At 37.8% G+C, this 19,989-nt stretch overlaps 2 protein-coding genes across 7 annotated transcripts in view; both read left to right on the forward strand.

Moving 5' to 3' along the window:
• Positions 1-6,258, forward strand: part of LOC124641893 (mushroom body large-type Kenyon cell-specific protein 1) — a 198,791-nt gene extending 192,533 nt beyond the window's left edge. For 4 of the 5 annotated variants that reach the window (XM_047180146.1, XM_047180148.1, XM_047180149.1 and 1 more), the window contains 2 exons: positions 272-1,342; positions 1,442-6,258. In XM_047180146.1, coding sequence (XP_047036102.1) covers positions 272-1,342; positions 1,442-1,610 — 1,240 coding nt within the window. In that variant the 3' untranslated portion in view covers positions 1,611-6,258. Of the gene's footprint in view, positions 1-271 lie in introns of all 5 variants that reach the window. The other variant, XM_047180145.1, reaches the window with a different exon arrangement.
• An 11,028-nt stretch (positions 6,259-17,286) lies between these two features.
• The window catches only part of LOC124641833 (putative protein tag-53), a 33,682-nt gene continuing 30,979 nt past the window's right edge, over positions 17,287-19,989 (forward strand). For both annotated transcript variants that reach the window (XM_047180065.1, XM_047180066.1), the window contains exon 1: positions 17,287-17,595. In XM_047180065.1, coding sequence (XP_047036021.1) covers positions 17,363-17,595 — 233 coding nt within the window. In that variant the 5' untranslated portion in view covers positions 17,287-17,362. The remainder of the gene's footprint in view (positions 17,596-19,989) is intronic.

Genomic DNA, 19,989 nt, shown 5'->3' on the forward strand with positions numbered 1-19,989 from the left:
GATTTATCCCGTTGCATATTCAGGACAGCGTCTACATTCTTTTAAGTTCTTTCGGGAAGATAATGTATTTGTGGAAATATTGTATAACTGACGGGATGTTTATTCTTAGCTTATCTCGTGATATCTTGTCAGAATTTTTATATTGATTGACTAAGTCGCCATAGCTACTTGAATGCTACTACAACTACTTCTTCAAGATAACAGTGGTTAGGATCTCATTCTTGATCAATGAATGTAACTGACGGCTCATGATGTTCTATGATTGTTGCAGATTGAAGCGAGCTGTACTCGAGGGCGCCGGCAACAGCGGGCGGCGCGCCTACACGGAGGAGGAGCTGCAGGCGGCGGTGCGCGACATCCAGGCTGGCCGGCTCGGCACGCGCCGCGCCGCGCTCGTCTACGGCATCCCGCGCTCCACGCTGCGCAACAAGCTCAACAAGTTCGGCACCCCGCTCGACCACCCCGACTCCGACAACGACAGCGATGCCGACCGCCCCGACTCGCCCCCCTCCGTCATCCTCAAGATACCGACCTTCCCCCCGCCCGACGACAAGAGCCCCTCCCCCGCAGGACAAGTGCAAGCCCCCATCGCGCCGATAACGCCACTGATCCCCACGTCACCGGCCATCAAGGCACCCTCACAGCTGCTGCTCCCGCCCTCCGTGTTCGCCGACCCTCCCTCGACGCAACACCTCTTCACGTCTCTTAGCGACGTCATCGCTAAAAGCATCAGCCAGAAGTTCCAGCAACCCCTAGATAGGCCACACCACCAGCCCAGTGAACTGATGTACGCGCGCGGCCCCGACCGGCACGTGTCCGTCATCAAAACTCCACCCGACAACCAACGCTACCCCGCACCCGGCAACTCTAAAGCCACTCCGAACAACAACGGGCAGCCGGCCACTGGCGGCAAGGGCACGCGGCCCAAGCGCGGCAAGTACCGCAACTACGACCGCGACAGCCTCGTGGAGGCCGTGAAGGCGGTGCAGCGCGGCGAGATGTCAGTGCACCGCGCCGGCTCGTACTACGGCGTGCCGCACTCTACGCTCGAGTACAAGGTCAAGGAGCGCCACCTCATGCGTCCGCGCAAGCGCGAGCCCAAGCCGCCGCAGGACGCCAAGCCGCAGCCGCCCAAGCCGCCACCTCCCAAACCGCCGACGAAACCGTTCTCCAACGGACTCAACGGGCCGGAGGGTCCGGGCTATCCCCCCGGCTACCCCTTCTGGCCGGGCAGCGGGTTCCCCCCGCCGCCCGCTCCCGACTTGTACGCGTCGCACATGATGCGACGACTGCGTGAAGAGGCGCCTCCGCCCGCCAACGGGTCGTTCCTGGAGGGCATCATCCGGTCGAGCCTGGAGCGGCCGGCGCTGCTGCAGCGGCTGGCGGCGCCGCCGGGCGAGGCGCTGCGGCGCGCGGCGGACGGCGACGAGCCGCCGGCGCGCCGGCCGCGGCTGGACAGCTCGGACCAGGCGCTGGCGGCGGAGATGCGCGAGGCGGTGCAGCGGCTGCGCGCCGACAAGCTGCGGCCGCGCAACGGCACGCCCACGCCGCCGCCCGCGCCGCCCGCAGAGCCGCCGCCGCCGCCCGCCGCGCCGCCCGACCGCGCCTAGTGCCCGAGACGCCCCGATCTCCTCAGTCTTTGTGATAATATTATGTAAAGTACATTCCGCCGGGCGGCCCGACGCTCGCCGCTCACGCTAGTGCAATACGGCCCGCTGAGGTTCGTCGTCCGAGACTCGCGTATCCGTGTATACTGTTGTAGTGACAATAACTTAGTCGCAGGCTTCTCGCGCGGGCGCCGTGTCCGACGCTCGACGCTCTTCACCGGTATGTAGTGTCTCCTCTTTATGTTTCCGCTTCCTCGGTCAGTCCGGACAGTCCTCACACACACGTCTCCACATCGACACATTATCACCAAATATCACAATAGTTACCTAAAAGTCACAACCAGTTCAATATATCACAGCTTTACTAATGCAATATCACAATATTATATAGTGTTAGTGTCCCATGACAGAGATTCGGATGCCGTCGGTTGTGACTTGCAGTCGCGTTGCATGTGCCTCGAGCTGATCACTAGCCGAGCTATGGGAGAACTGTTCGGTCACGTGGCGAGCAGTCGCAGCTGTTGTCTGTGGGCGACCACTGCAGGGTAGAACGACACTGCACGTTGCAAGCGGCGCTAGGGTTGTCCAAAATTCACGCAAATCCAGAGAGCCTCAAATTTTGACCTTGTTTTTAAGTAAAAGACAACCAAAAGTTAACGTTATAAAATTAACTATTTAAAATATTTTTTAAGTAATAAAAAACAATGTAACAAATTAATTATAAAGCTAGCTATGAGTGTAAATGTTATCGATTTTTAAGTGAACTATTGCAGATTTTGTGCGGTGTTTTTATAATTAGATAGGTAATATATTGAATGAAATTATTAGCGCTATTGGCGGGTAGTGCGGTTGTGGTATGTTGTCGTCGCCGCGGCCAGGCCGGCGCCCGCGCATTCGTCCGCCGGCCCAGCCGAGCCACACGGCTCTACGTTCGGACTTATGTGCAATTATTATTTTGTATAAAATAGTAATTTTAACTGTGTCTAAGCTAACACGTGGATTTCCATATTACTGAATGTGATATTTAGGTATTACGAGTGCGGTTTGATCACGTTGACCTGCGGGCCCCATCATATACACGTACGTACATTAAATACATCTAGTGAACTTATATATTTTATGTACTATTATTGTATCTTAAGAAGATAATATTCTTATTTTTCATGGTCCAAGTTTTAAATGTTTTATCGACTATACAAAAATGTGGATAATCATTATTATATTCTTGTCGACTTTAAAATTATAATTAGCCCAAAAATCCTCAAAAAAAAATTGATATCTTCAAATTTGTGAAATTTTTTGGTGTTCAATCAAAAATATATTATGGAAGTACGAGATGAAAATGTATACGCTCTCCCAGAATTAAATTTAGGTAAAAACTATTTGGATATAAAATTATCATACGATACTTATTGTAAGTTATGTGTACATGTGCGCCTCATGGAAATTAAGAAGTCTTTGTATTATGTATGTAATTAAAATATACATAATTATATTATATACAAGTTAAAATTTAATGTCGTACATTTTTCTTCGGAGACCACAAGTGATGTGCAAAATGAAAGAAGTACATGGGATTGTCCTCGACATTTCGACATAACAATTATATTATATCCTTCTCGGACCGAAACAAAACAATTTATTATATACAAGTGATATTCGAAGTCATTATCCAAAACAAATACATATCCCCAATGGCGAGATGTCGAGCTCTCTCAAAAGGAAAAAAAAAAAAACAAAAATTTTTATATTCAAAATTTTAAACTAGTCGATAGCATGTCTTCACTTTTGTTTCTCTGTGCATAATTTTCGACGTCTTTTTAGCATTTAATCTTAAAAAAGTTAATCTATAAACGTTATGTGCATTTATCTGAGTGATGGATACTTTTGTATATTGAAACAAATATAACATTATTTACCGTCGTGTTGACATCCCTACCAGACCGCATTTCCAAATTTGAAATGTTGAAAATCGAACAACTTTTTTTTCTCAAAAATACGTACACGAATCTGTGTGTTATGCCTGACATTTGTTGATAGCTTAAACAAAAAGGTTATTTTGTGTAAGATTGTACAGACATAGGATGGGACAATTTGCAAAGAGAATTTAGATAATAATCAACATTCCGTTTAGAATGTTATTAGATTTTTTTAATTAATAATATAACTATTTTTTGCATCGGGAACAAATAATTATGTTGTTTAATCTTATTTTGTAACGTTAGTTAATTTTTAAGTGGCTTTATTTTATGAAAATAACCTTTATTGTATGATTAATGTCATATTATATTGAGATGTTATACATTCATTGTTTTTGTGCAAAGTGTTTGGGGTTCTATTCCCGGTTAAAGAGAGTTGCGACTGATATGTAGTAGAAAATAGCCGCGTGCTCGAGGCATCGGCTCGGTCGGTACAAATGGTATAATACACCGCCTTACACTTAAAAATGTTATTAACAGTGATCTCTCTACACTTAAAATAATCACCAAGGCGAGGCGAACGAGGGAAACTTACTTAAATAGCGTAATAGCTAATTAACATAAAATAATTTCCGAGTTGATTATTTTTTGGGATTATCATGGATAAGACTGCTGTTGTCAGATCACATGAAGGAGATACAAAATATTTACAAAACTTCTGCCTCCATTCAAATACCTCATTTCAAAATAGCGATGCAAGTTAGATTCATAATGTCGGAACTCAACATTGGTACATAATTACATGTAGTTTGAAAACAACAGTTTTACACCAAAGAGGTCACTGGTTTATTAGTGAATCATTTTTATTGTATATTGTTCAATCATTTTTCCACATAGTTTAAGAATTTTAGTTAATATTGTAGTGTATTTTTCAATTAAATAGGTAGTCCGTAGCAATTCTTTAATATTTTTCTTGTTAATTTTTTTTTTCGTAAATGTAATAAATTCTCCGTAAGGGTTAGGTTAGTCTTGAACGGCCCTCAACTGGTCCAGAACAAAAGACAATGAAGGGAAAGTTGCATTTTTAATTAAATCATTTAATATACGTTAAGTAACCGCAGCATTGCCACTCGTATCCGATGCGTCTACTCTTGTAAACGTATCCGATCGAAATGCAAACGTTGACACAATTTTTAAATTCGACTTTCGAATTGTAGAATTCGATTTTTGAATTTGAAACGTTGAATACGTGTTACTCGTAAAAGACATTGCCAGGATGTTATTTTACGAAGCATTTTTATGGACACAAGTTGTTTGTTTGTGTGACTGTACCTAACTTGGTGCGGTTTCCAGCTGTACACTGTGTCGTCGTGTCCGCTCGAACATACGGGAGATGTTACGCTTAGCTAGTATTGTGTCGGACACGGTGCTCGCCTGTGTACAGCTGACAACCGGCCCCTCTATAATGTAAGAATCACCTATTGTCGTCACTAATTGTTTTCCCTTTACATCTTGTATGTATTTCTAGATGGTTAATTTTAAAACATTAATGATTATTGTACTATTATTACAATAATTGACTTATTATTATTGACATTTAGCATTATCGTGGAAAGGTATAGAATATTGAATGAAAGTTTTTTAATGTCTTGCTAGACGCAGTTCGCGGGTGTTCCACATTCGTGTTTTTTTTTTTATAAAAATTATGTACAACAAGAAGCATTTAATTTTAGAAATATTAAATACCTATAATGTTATAAATTTATTGAACGGATAGCAAATCAGGTATTTGCTATCTCGATGTATTTATTTTGAATAAACGCTTAAAAATATTACATCACACTGCTGGGGGACATTTTCTTAGAATGTTTTCTTTGCGAAATTTATTATTGGGATTCTTTTTGTGATTTAAAATGAAATCAGTTAGGTAATGGACCAATGTATAAGCTAGATAAAACTGTTATTTCCTAAAGAATCGATAATGGCTCACGTTTTTTTTTATAATATATAAACTGCGAAATGAGCTAACAAGATCAAATTATAATATTGTTATTTAATTATTGAGTACAAGTTTTAATGAAATATTTTTTTTTTCAATATACCTTACTCGCCTCTTTATTTTTGTTATTTTGTTCCTTTAGTTTTTATTATTATTGTTTAAATCATAAACAGATGATTAGATTTCGAGTTTAATTTAAGCGACTCATAATTATTTTTATTATAAATTATAAAAATATTATATATCTTTCAATTCCTCAGTAAGAAAAGTGATGTTTATAGGTTATTTCCGAACCCATATCATTGACGAACGAAATCGTAAAAATTGGCGAATAATGTGATTGGCACAACACTATTGTATTAAATCTAGTCAAATTTTTAGGATGGTGAAAAAATTGAGAAGCTAAGCTTACGACGATTCGACTGAATTTTTGATAAAAAAAAAATTAAACAAACGTCCAAAACCGTCGCTAGGCGACTTAAAAAAAAAAGTTGATTTGACATTGTGGAATTGTAGCCGATGTTTGTAAAAATACTGTTTTCTTACTTATACTGTAACTTGAATAGGATGATTTGAGTGAAAAAGTAATGTTTTTTCATATGTAATGTCCTTTATCTATAGGATCTTTATACCTTACGTTAAATATCATAATGAAATGGCTGGTTAGGCAGGTGTAATAATGTGCGAGGATATTTAAAACCTGTATACAATAAATTTCTTTCATTTGTTGAAATTTTAAATTGTTTTATTTCACTCACACATACAACTGATTAACCTACCCTTAATGTGTTCCTTCTTTTATTAAGTACACACATGATAAAAATACGTTTCTCTATTGCTGATGAATCTGATGATATTTATTTTTACTTAGGCAAATATGTCCTGTTTAAGACAAAGGCTTTTCAATATTTTCCTGCCTTTCAGAAAGTTTCCAAAAATATATAGATACCGAATCATTTGGATCACTGATCAAAGTTTTTACTACGTAGTACGTAACTTACAAATAATTGGCAAAACAGCAATAATACACAATGACGCTGATGTTACCTATTCAATGAACCCAATGCTGGAACAACATCTACCCATGAATGCAGTAAGTAAGTATACGTTAATTGTTTAAGTAAGTATCTACCTAATTGAGAGGAAATCTGTGCTCCAAATATATTCATTTTATTAAGGTATTAAATAAAATATCAACATTTCAAAACCACGAAATAGTCATATATTTTTATGCTAACTGAACTCACATCAAGAGACATTATTAAGATAAAGTTCAACCGTTAACTTGTGGTTGACGAGGCTATGTAACTAGATACCTGATAATTAAAGTAATATTACGTACACAAGTCCAAAACAGGTGTTATATTTTAGGTACTTTACAATGCATTTTGATCCCTAAGTGGGCAACGAGATAAGTCAGCATCTGAATAGCAACAATATTTAAGCTCGGAGATAGGTACTCAAATCTACTATTGCAAGGATCTTGTGTCACGAAACAACAAAACAATATCTTTACAAAAGATTAGGATTGTACCTAAATGCAAAGGAAACTGTCTGTTCTAGGTCCGTCTGTTCTCCGGCTGTCAGTACCTACACGGCTTAACGCTAAAAGTACCAAACCGATTCATCATCATCATCATCATCATCTCAGCCATAGGACGTCCACTGCTGAACATAGGCCTCCCCCTTTGATCTCCACAGATACCTGTTGGAAGCGACCTACATCCAGCGTCTTCCGGCGACCTTTATAAGGTCGTCTGTCCACCTCGTTGGTGGACGTCCTACGCTGCGCTTGCTAGTCCGTGGTCTCCACTCCAGCACTTTTCGGCCCCATCTGCCATCTGCTCTGCGAGCAATATGGCCTGCCCATTGCCACTTCAACTTGCTAATCCGGTGGGCTATATCGGTGACTTTGGTTCGTCTACGGATCTCCTCGTTTCGGATTCGATCACGTAGAGAAACTCCGAGCATAGCCCTCTCCATAGCTCGTTGAGCGACTTTGAGCTTTGAGATGAGGCCGATAGTGAGAGACCACGTTTCGGTGCCGTAAGTCATCACTGGTAACACACATTGGTTGAAGACTTTCGTCTTGAGGCACTGAGGTATGTCGGACGAAAAGACATTGCGTAGTTTCCCGAACGCTGCCCAGCCGAGTTGGATTCGGCGGTTGACCTACCAAACCGATTAAAACAGTTATTTGATAAACAGTCAAGCTGGAGCCTGAAAAAGTATATCGGCTACTTTTTATCCGAAATCAGTAAGTAGTTCCCTCAGGATGTGGATGGATCCGGAGGAAGCAGCTAATAGGTACTCCTACAATCTTATTAGGTACTCCGTTATATCAATTATTTCAGTTCGCCATCGAGCAGATAAGTACTAAGAAATAAATGGCATAAAATTACAAAACCACAAATGAAATTCAACAAATAAACAAATAAGATAACTGGGTACCAAAAGTGGTACAAAATAACAATAAACTGTTATACGGGCCCATCATTTTGGTTTGCCGCCAAAAAGACAAAAAGGCGGGCTAATTTGACAGCTCACGTCAACCAAATGTCATATTTTAAGCAGATAATTGTGTTAAAAGGAAATATTGGTATTTACGTGTACCTGATAGTTAGGATGGTGACTGGCATTTTTATTGTGCCAATTCCGTACATTTTTCTACCACATACTATATATTAGTACCTTGAAGAAAAAATAAAGAGGAATCTTAATCTTAAACACCTACACCGATTTGAAAAATTCTATAACTGTTGGAAATGTGGACTATTCCTGAGTAATTAGGATATACTTTGTCCGGGTACGGGAGATTCTTTTTAACCAATCGTGTTACATAATCAAAGGTTCCTTTTACTTAGATTACTTTTTCAAAATGGAATACAACTCTCATAGATAACAGAAAAGCTGATACTAAAAGAAAATCTTGTGAAATATTGTCACCTATCCCCTTTTTTCAAATTTTCATACAACGACTACTTGAACTTTTTTATTCTGTAACTAACACAAAATTTTGCAGTTTTAGAAAGCTACAACTGCCCTACGGAACCCAAAGATCTCTAACAAAAACAGTTGCAAAGATAATTTCGACCGCAAATAACGGTCTTCCTCGACTCAAGCGCTATTTGGACCCACAAAACATTTTTCGCGTAGCCAGCGGGCGGACCACTTGCAAGCAAGGCCGGGGTTTGCTATTGTAAAAAAGCAAAAATTCCAAAATGGCCGCCTACTAAGAAAAAATAAAAACGAACCCGTTCGAAGCGGCTACAATTTGGTGGTTATTTTTGCTGAGGGCAATGAAACATCTATTTTTGTAAAGAAAATAATTTGCTAGGCTGGTTTAGCCTGTGGGTTATTTTAAATTATTGGTTATTTAGGGCCAGTAGCTTGTATTGAATTGTGTGTTTTTCTGTTATCCAATTAGGATGATAAATGTCTACCTGCTGCTATTCTTTATTCTTTACGACTTCTGTGTTAACAATAAGCTTGGAAGTATGGTCGGGAGAGGAAACTGTAAAGGCATTCATGAATTAAATAAAAAAGACTACCTAATAAGTATAAATTTTGAAAAAATTACTGCTCTATACTTAAACTCATGAATTTGTAGATCGATAACCATAAAACCAAAATTACCCTCTTACGACCCTTTCTAGGTTCCAATCAATTTAACAAAGTTCATCACAATCGTCTCAGATTTTTGACCTTTGAAAGTGTCACAAACATCTTACTTTTCAATTAATAATATCAGAACAGAAACAAAAAATACATCCATTTATTCCACAAATTACATCACAAACGAAAGATTATGTAATACATATAAAGTCCAGTACCATCCCACAACCCATAAAAAAAACAACAAAATTCCTAACACCCCAAATGGACCCTAAACTAACTCACACACACACACACAACCCACACACACAAACACCGAAACAATTACATAAACCTGCCTCAATATTAAAAAGTTCCAAGTTTCAAAAAACGAAGCTAAGAAATCACCGCCCAACCCTGACCCTGCGCAGGCGCCGAGTGAAACCGAAAACGCCCGAAATGAGCCGAATCGTCGCCAAAAGTGTAGCCGTGACCTTACTCTTGAGTTAAAGTTTGAATGTGTGCGTTTGTATGTAATTCGGGTACTTTGACTGGTTAAAGGTTTTTTTATTTGTGTGGTGGCCAAAGATTAAGGGTGGGACAATCATGGTTTTGTTGAGGTAGATCTGGAAAACCTCTGAGAGGGAATGCCATGAAGACGGGCTCAGTTATGAAATAAGGTTAATTTAGGATTAGTAGATACCAGTAGATACTCTACTCCTACCTGTAGGTACCTAATGGGATATTGAAAGTTCTGCCGTAGGTATGTAGCTAGATGGAACATACTTACTATGAAGATAGTCCAAGCAGAATAAATAGGAACTGGACCTATCTCCTGTTGAATATATCTGAAATTACCAGTTCCAGTCTGACATTAAAGAGCTTCTCTGAAAACTGCAGTGTTAGACTAACTTTTTCAGAAAAAAATTGCTCTATATCACATTACCACACCATAGAACCACCACATCTGCCGACCACATACTCTATGCCGCGCAATTCGGATACTTTTTGTCGGGAGTTCGTGCAGGCACCCACACAGCCACAAATCCCGTGTTCGTACGTACTCAAATTGTGTCTGTGTGTGCATTTTCGCATCATGCAGTTGTTTGGGCAATGCACTCTTGCGCACAATGCCACTGACCTTGGATTGCAGCTGCGTAGCGACTATTCGGCCGCCAATTCGGCGTCGGTTGAGCCGTTTTTGTTTTTTGAGTCTAGGATTTTTAGGGCTGGGAGTAAGCGGGGTTAGGGAAGTTAGGGAGTATAGTGGCGAGTTTGGGTGTTTTTGGTGATTTTAGATAATGAATTATGAACTGATAAGCCCTTAGAAAGTGCATGGCCACTTAAATTATGGGCTATAAATATTATGGCGTACCTGCGTATTGTTTTAAATACAAACATAATAAAAAAAAACCTGACTTTTCAAAATTAACTTACCAAAAACTAAAAAAAGTTTCGTTTTAGCTTCAAGGAAGCATGAATAAGAGTAACAATTTAAGTGTATTATATTTTATAAAATTCTTTAGGTAGCCAAAAATAATATAAAAATTAAGTATTACCTACTTAAAAATTACTACTCGCATCAACTTACAAAAATCTGTAGCTTAACCTGTAGATATCTGTAGCTTAACCTGTAGATATCTGTAGCTTACTTATTCACAGCAAACCTAGATTTTAAACAACTCTAGAAAAGGTCAACAACCTATATACATCAAAATAAGTCACTGACCCAATGACCTAACTACAATTTAGATGCACTAGCCAATTCAACAGAACGAGGGTCAAAGCATTTAGTTGCGCATGAGTGGACCCTGAAAATGTACCAAATTACCACTATTATTGATGAATTGTGTGATGGGGTCGTAAACCTCAATCTCAATTGATTTATGACATTGGTTTTGTCAATTCAGAAGGTTGTGAAGCTTACTGATGTATTGATTAGCAGTGATGCTTGCAGAATCAAAATAAATATCCTATAAAGTATAATGATACTTATTTTTAGTTATATAAGTTGGGAGATGAGCAAAGGAACCAGGTTTATTAGTCTGTAAAGTGTTACCCATTTTTCGGGCCTAATAACAAATGACATAATTTCCTGAAACATAATTTAAAATCAGACCACTCTGTCTTCTACCAATGCAAACATTAATCCTTACTCTAATACCTACTTAATATAATTGCGAAAGTAACTCCGTCTGTCCAGCTTTTACGCCACTACTGAGAAGATTTGAATGAAATCTGATAGTCGCATAGAAAGCCTAGCTAGAGCCTGATAAAGAATGCAGGCTACTTTTCATATAAGCCGTTCCCCCAGAACTAGGGTGGGACCTCGAAGAACAGCCAAGTTCCTCTACAATAATCATTCAACCTTAAAACCTACAACTATACAGAAATCTATTAAACCGTTTCATCCTCACGTTGCCATCTAACCCGTCCCCCATGGTGCATATTTAGCACAAAAACAACAATTAAATGTACCCAACAAACGTCAGACACGCGAACATGCTTCTGTAATACGAAAATTACGGGCAGGTGACCGCTTTCGGTTCTAGTTTGTAAAAAAAAAAACTATTTTTCTAACTAAGTACTTAGCTAGTGCATCAAACTATATAGTTGGTTGTACGTACGTATGTGTGTTATCAAATCATCTTATGAAATAAAAATTAGTACTTGTATACTAAATAATATAAAGGAAAACCATTTTGTTTGTACCCCAAAGGCAATACAAACAAACTGATTTGATAAGTTCTTTCACTGTTGGGAAGCTGCAATATCCCTGAGTAACACAGGCAAGAAGCTATATTTTATCTGGGTACAGGCAGTAGTTTCCACGAGCCGAGATTACAAAAAAATGACTATCAAAACATCAAAATAGCTATCCATATCTACGAAGGTCAAAAACATTACCTAACTAAAATTTAATCAGATTTTTATTACATTTATCTGGCCTATACAATATAAATAATAATTAAACCTCATTAAACAGCAATTAAGTACAATTTTCACTAACCTTCCACATTCCCGCCAAAACGAACGGCCATATTTAAAAAAAAAACTTCAACAACACTAAAAACGCAAAGAGTATTAGTATTTCCAACGAAAATGGTAACATTTCAGCTAATGTTCGGGGTACATGCAATGATAACATAGGCACGTTAATTTTTAGGGTTAAAAACGTATAATTGAAACTATTTGAGTGCTTTTTTAACTCAATTTTTGTTAATTATTGTGTGGTTTAGGCAATTATGGCCTCGAATTATTCCTTGACCTGAAAAAAAACGGTAATTTCATGGAAACCTTCATGATTAAACTTTTACAGTTATGTCATAAATATTTTTAGGTGGAAAATTGTTATGTAAGTGTAATTACTCACGTGAAAACAACGAATAGCCTTCTATCTATACTAATATAATAAACAGTAAATATTTTTTATTTGTTTTTTTTTGTACCCTGAAGGTTCCGAAACTGCAGACGCGATTTGAAAAATTCACAGTTGGATAGCTATTCCCTAGTAACATAGGCTATATTTTATCGGACGCGGGTGAAATCGCGGGAAAACAGCTAGTTCTTTATAAAGGTATTTAGAGGTCAACTTATTTATACACCTGGATAAAACCTAGGTGTACTAAACATATATTAAAAACGTGTATTGCTTTCCTCAAAATAACAAAAAAAATAGAGAAAGGTAAAAAGGATTTCAGACGATTCTATAAAACCATACACTTCTTGATGATGATTGACCAATTTATTTAAATAGCGAATACCGCTAGGTTCAATTACTGAAATCCATCATTACTTTTTTATCTGTAGGCAAAGTTAACAGTTATAATTTTAATAAATGGCTGAAACCATAATTGAGGAGCTACCTATTATTTATTTATGGCCATCATTCAAAAAGTTTCAATTAAAATTCTGTTGATTATGACTCAGAAAAAAAAACGTCAAAAAAGTCGATTAAAGCTATCTTCTCAATAGGATTAATTTAATGAAATGTATGAAATGATGTTCTTAACTTGTACATAAATATTGCAATCTTTCACAAAACTTTTACGTCTTAACATTAGCTAATCATCATCTGCCTAGCCTTTTCCCTTCTATGTTGGGGTTGGCTTCCAGTCTAACCGGATGCAGCTGAGTACCAGTGTTTTACAAGGAGCAACTGCCTATCTGACCTCAACCCAGATACCCGAGTAATCCAATATCCCTTGATAAGACTTGTTGCCAGTCTTACTGGCATCTGACTACCCGTAACAACTGCCAAAGATGTTCAATGATAACCGGGACCTACAGTTTATCGTGCCGTCCTAAACATTTACTATAAGCTAATAATAACGACTAAAACAAAAGGTCGCTACATATTTAGTTCATTAACTAAAATATCAAAATGACCTTTTAGTTTAGGTTAAAGCTGGAAGCACTTACGTCGGAATCCCTCTATTGTGGGGACCTATTCTAAAGTCTAATGTCGAGCGCTCGATAGATATTTGGATCATACTAGCGACCCGCTCCGGCTTCGCACGGGATATCACTATTTCCCCACAATTTTGTGTATGATATTATACAAATAAACCTTCCTCTTAAATCACTCTATCTATTAAAATTGGTTGCGTAGTTTTGAATATTTAAGCGTACAAACGGATATAGGGACAGAAAAAGCGACTTTTTTTTATAATATGTAGTGAAGAATGCATATTTCGAACGCTCGATACAAAAAATCTTTTGAATGCATAGGTTTGGTAGTGGCTGAGAATGAACAATTACTAGTAGGCGAACTCTTTCCTATAGGTACTGGAATATGCGGAGTCAAAAACAGTGTGTTACGAAAGGATCAGCTAACGTTACCTAGTAAAATAATCTTAATCTATTAGCGCCCTGCCAAACCCATTCATGACCGTGAATCGAGGCATCAACACTCATTACATGTGAATATCACAGATATCAAACACTATGAGTTGTCCCCTAGCTGAATAAATATCACACGATATCAACACTGAGTTAAACAATCAGTTCAGTTAAGCAGTCGCTCCTTGTAAAACACTAGATCTCAGCTGCATTAGGTTAGACTGATAGCCGACCCCAGCATCATCTCATCTTCCGAGCCTTTTCCCAACTATATTGGGGTCGACTTCCAGTCTAACCGGATGTAGCTGAGTATCAGTGTTTTACAAGGAGCGACTGCCCTATCTGACCTCCTCAACCCAATTACCCGGGCGACCCAATACCCCTTGGTTAGACTGGTGTCAGACTTACTGGCTTCTGACTTCCCGTCACGACTTCCATGGGTGTTCAATGACAGCCAGGACCTACAGTTTAACGTGCCTTCCGAAACACTGTGTCTGTATGAGTTGTCTCATAAATATCACACAATATATCGCAGGCTACTCGAATAGTCCCCGTCCACCACGGCGGGTGGCACCGACACGCGACGCGCGCGTTAGCATCACATATCCATGTCACCGCATATCTGATGGTCTACCTGCTTTTTAACGGGTTTTTGGCGGATTTTTATCGTTAACGCCACTCTGGGTGGTTCGTGCTATTATTAGAATTTGATATTTTCAAGCGATTATGTTAGTTGTTAGGTAGGTTGTGTTTTAAATGGTGCATTTTGGAAAGTTAGATCGAATAAATAATTATTAGATGGAATACGAGTACCTACGTTCAATGAGATAGAACAGCAATTCTACCAAAAAGAGGAGAGGAGGTCCAATAGAAGCATTCAGAACTTTTTCTTAAGGTTCATAATATTTAAGTAGAAAACACGTTGTTAAATAGGTATGTAGGTTTGCCTTCGATACCTCCTTGTGAGATATTACAATATGACAAATCGGGAATCCTAAATCCTCTTGTGTAGGTACCTATTGTAGGGAGTAACTTACTACAATAAATTAAACAATCTTGTCAGTCTTTTACGGTTCTAAATTCTTGCAAATATTTCGGAAGCTTACCTATCCATCTACATTCCGCGCGGTCCTTGTTCATCAAAAGAATCCTTTAAATTCAAGTAGGTAGGGTACTTTTAACACAACATACCCATCTTATTAGATTTTTAGTTCGTGCCAACATTAGCACACTATACAAGCCATTCATTTTAATTTAAGTGCAGCAACATTCAACTAATTAGGTGCCGTACTTAACGAAAACAAACAAAGAAAAATCGCAGTTGAAAAATAAAAATCTTCACAAAAGAATTTGCTGTCATTCATCTTTTCTTCGCAAGCCAAGTAAAAAGTAATGGACGAATGTTTTTTATCTTCAGTGAGAAACTCGCCGAAGATAAAAAGTGACACAATTATTAATGAAAAAAGAAGCAAGACTAAAGACTGTTAACACTACACCTTATAAATGAATTTTTAGTAAAAGTTGAGGGAATTTTCACGAGTAGCGACATCTATTACACTTTTACAGAACTTTTTGATTATGTTTCAGTATATTGATAACAGATGGCGCGCAAGTACCTGTACACATAAAATATGTAAAATATGTAAATATTTTGATCTTAAAATAAAATTGTAATTTACTATTTGTTATTAATTTATTTTTTTACTAATTTTAAATTATTATGGCCATAAAAGCTCATACTCGAAATGCCACCACCTGCTTCAAAACAGTGAACGCATCCGTAATTCGTTTATTCCCAGCTATACCTAATGTCAATTTGGTGTTACCACTACCATGATTTTTACCCCTTAGCTACCAATTTATGCAAAGATATGGGGAGATTTTGGGTGTAAATACTGAAGGTTAAAAAAAGTAAATGTTTTTTTATCACATTGCATACTTAATACTGACATATAACATTCATTTTCTTCGGTAGTCAGTGTTTTTTACAGCGATGCACCTACAGTTTATTTTTTGCTGTTCAGTGCTTTTTGGAGACGCTTTTATTTTTATTGCGAAACGTTAATATTTGATGAATATTTGTGATTTTTTCACTTCAAACTTTCTCCTAGGTCTGTTCAAATACCATGCTAAGCTTCGCATTAAAACAGTTAAGCCACGTGATATAATTGCGCACATAAAGGCATTAAATCCATCTGTCCGTCTTTTCCCACTGTCGTCATTCCAGTAGAGTCCTGATCCACTCTGGCTATGTGTCGCTTTATTTATTGTAACAACAACATCTCTAATACTACTTACATACATACAGGTCAAACTGAGAACCTTCTTTTTTGAAGTCGGTTAAAAATAGGACGTGATAACATTTCACCAAAAATGTTATAGTTCGGCCATTCAGAGAATGCGTTCCTGACACGTCGCGATTGAACTGACGACGTAACTTTGCAATGGCGTTGCAGTTACGATAAAAATATTTTTGCTGGTTGTTTACCGTTTTAACAATTGAGGAGCATTAAAACAACATTATTATATCAATAATCAATGAATGTTATTACGTCGTCAGTTCAATCGCGACGTGTCAGGAACGCATTCTCTGAATGGCCGAACTATAACTGTTTTAATTCAGGTAGTTTAACTTTCACAGTATGACAACCCCAAATTTAGTACCCAAAGAGTAAAATAATACTATGGAAAAAGAGAGCCCTCTCGCGCAGTTTTTATGCAAGCAACTTTGAAGCGCCATCTGGAGTTTGCGACCAGAAGTATATGACGTGTGCTATACATACGTATACGTACCTATATATATTTATAAACATAAGCATAGTTCCCAATATACCCGTTCGCCGGTAACAAGTTATGTTTAATTTTCTTGTTGTTATGCTTTGAAATACATTACAACAGGAAAATTAAACAAAATACTTTTTACTGGAAAGCGGGTCTACTAGAATCAAATATTTATTTGCTAGGAATTACACAAAAATGACCAAAATACACAGACAAGCGTACGCGCAAGTTATGATGGCGGTCATCTTGTGAAGTATGATGTGTTACTATTACCAATTAACAAAAAAGTCAGATAGGTTCTCAGATTGAGAATTTTTAAAAACAAAATTTAAGTAGAATTCGTAATTTAAATCATCTTCTAATTATTGAAATACTCTCGTATTTTTGTATAAAAAGGTAAAATAATTAATTTTCAATCTACTCACAGAGACATCTATCGTGAAATAGTTAGCAATATGGCATGTTTTCACGTTTCATTTATAAGATGGCGCTACTTTCTTTACGACAACGCTCAGTCAAGGAAACTGTCCCCCCCCTGTTAGTACCGTACGAAACTACGCGACGTCGAAACCGCTTTTACGTCCGCGCTAATAAAACTCGTTGAAAATGCATACATCAAAATGGTAGAATCGCTACAAATGTTTTTATTTCTATTTAAATCTAAATACAGACGAAAATGTTCATGGTTCTCGCCATTCCTGTGTTCAGTGCTCATAGTGTTATTGTTCTGTGATGGTGTCCTGTCTAAGTGTGGTGATCATACTTGTGTAAACGGTGTGTGTAAAAATGATATGTGCGTGTGTTACGAGGGTTGGCAGGGTCCCGAGTGTCAGTACTGCGGTGGCAAAGTCAAGTAAGGGTCTTAACTGTCCACTAAACGGTCGTGATACATTTTGGTTTGTCTAGTTCACTGACCTCTTTTTGAGGCGCGCCTTACTGGCTCGTAAGTAGAATTTGCAAGAGAAAGCCCGCGAGGATTATCCAATTACACACTTTGGCTTCTTTCCTCCATCCCGAGCGGCGCTCTGAAGGTCGAAGCCGACGTTACGACATGAAAATGGATATTGATATCGAGTTGTTTTCTCTGACCAACAATTGTAAGACTAACCTTTAGATTGTTGCATTCGGATTTCAAAAGGACAATTCAGGGGCGAATTTGCGCAAAATACACCACAGGTTACACAATCACTGTTGCAGATTAGTTTTAATTATATCATCTGGAGGAAAAACTCATTTCCTAATATCAATTATTTATTTACAGTTTTTTTTTCCTTAAATCAGCTGTGTTTCGTTAACCTTTTAATTTGTAGGTTATCAGAGCAGTTAGTTGTGTTTTGTCTTTGATTGATGACTAATGAAAAGAGGTTGTATATGTGAATGATTATCATTTGATTGAATCTTATTTCAATATAAACATAATACATCTTATTATAGCTACAGTATATGAGTAAAAAATAAAGAAAAACTTAAAAAAAATGAGTTATACTTCGGCCGTTCAGAGAATGCGTTCCTGACACCTATCAGTTAGTCACGACTAGTGATGGGCACAACATAACACTGAGTTCGTTACCGTTCCTTCAAAATGAACCGCCGCATTATTTTAAGATTATTTTCGTTTTAAATTGGCGGAATCATTTGTTTTATATTTTAGTTATTTAAGTGGAAACCAAAAAAAGGTAATATTCATATAATAAAATTGTTTTATTTATTCTTTGTTACAAGTACATTGAATTGAATGTGCGAACAGAATATTAATCAGACTCCGATTTGCTTGAGGAGGTGGTGTCTTCATCATCATCTTCGCCTACATGTATAATTATATTATTATCAATAACAGAATCAATCCTGATATCTCGGTCTAACAAAAGCCGGGTAATCAAATAAAAACAGATCGAAAACACTTGAAAAACGTGGTCTATGCGCACGAAACGACAACGGACGACTGTTTTAGCGTCACAAAATGGCGGCCCATAACGCCATTTGGGGTTACCATTTTTAATCTAAGTATAAAAATGCGGTTTGGTCATAGTTTTATTTTTATATTTCATAAAAGTTATAATTAAGTCTTATAGTCCATTATTTTCCAATTCTTAAAAAGAAAATCAAAACGTATTATTTTATATTATAACTGTATAAGAACAGATTACGATACTTGCCTGTTATTTTTAGCACAGCACTACAAAATATAAACCGCTGACATAACCTTGTAATAGCGCAGTATAGATTTAGAAAAATATTGTTTACCAAGTTATTTGACACTCAGTTTGGCACAAAATTATAACATTCATTGATTATTGATATAATAATGTTGTTTTAATGCTCCTCAATTGTTAAAACGGTAAACAACCAGCAAAAATATTTTTATCGTAACTGCAACGCCATTGCAAAGTTACGTCGTCAGTTCAATCGCGACGTGTCAGGAACGCATTCTCTGAATGGCCGAACTATAATAGTATGAAGTTGATGATAGTGGACGAATGCTTGTTTTATATAACATTTGTTGGAAATTATTCCATGTAAACATGACTGAGAGTAAATAGGTATAATGTGTATTCATAATCTTTATTTGTGTCGCACAATGTAGGCTTTATAGCTATTTTAAACTTACTAATGATGTAAAAGAGTCTGGTTTAATTATAGAACCTTTAAAGACGCTGCTAGAGGAGATATTGATAATGAAAAACCACCTCTCTTCTATTAGGCCATCATCATCTGCCTAGCCTTTTATGAACTATGTTGGGGTCGGCTTCCAGTCTAACTGGATATAGCTGAGTAACTATCAGGGTTTTACAAGGAGCGATTGCCTATCTGACCTACTCAACCTAGTTATCCGGGCAACCCAATACTGCTAGGTAAGACTGGTTATCAGACTAACTGGCTTCTGACTACCGGTAACAACTGCCATAGATTTTGACCTCTGTTCTTGTTTGATTGACTGATTCTCTTGAATTATTAAGTTTTACTTCAGATTTCTCAGTTTGGACATATTCTACAATGAATTCAATTCTTTCCCAAACAATACCTACCTACATGCTACGCTACTTTCGATACCTATAGGCTAAGCTGTCTGAAAATTGTCTGCTTTTGCTTGCTGAGTTACCTTTCCAAAGAATATTTCATGGAACAGGCACTTTTAATACCTATAGGCTAAGCTGTCTAAAAATTGCCAGCTAAGTTACCTTTCTAAATATATCATGACTATTTCATGGAACAGGTAATAAAAGTCAGGTAACAATATCTCAATAAT

This window comes from Helicoverpa zea, chromosome 23, assembly GCF_022581195.2.
Source record: "Helicoverpa zea isolate HzStark_Cry1AcR chromosome 23, ilHelZeax1.1, whole genome shotgun sequence".
Classification (NCBI taxonomy): domain Eukaryota; kingdom Metazoa; phylum Arthropoda; class Insecta; order Lepidoptera; family Noctuidae; genus Helicoverpa; species Helicoverpa zea.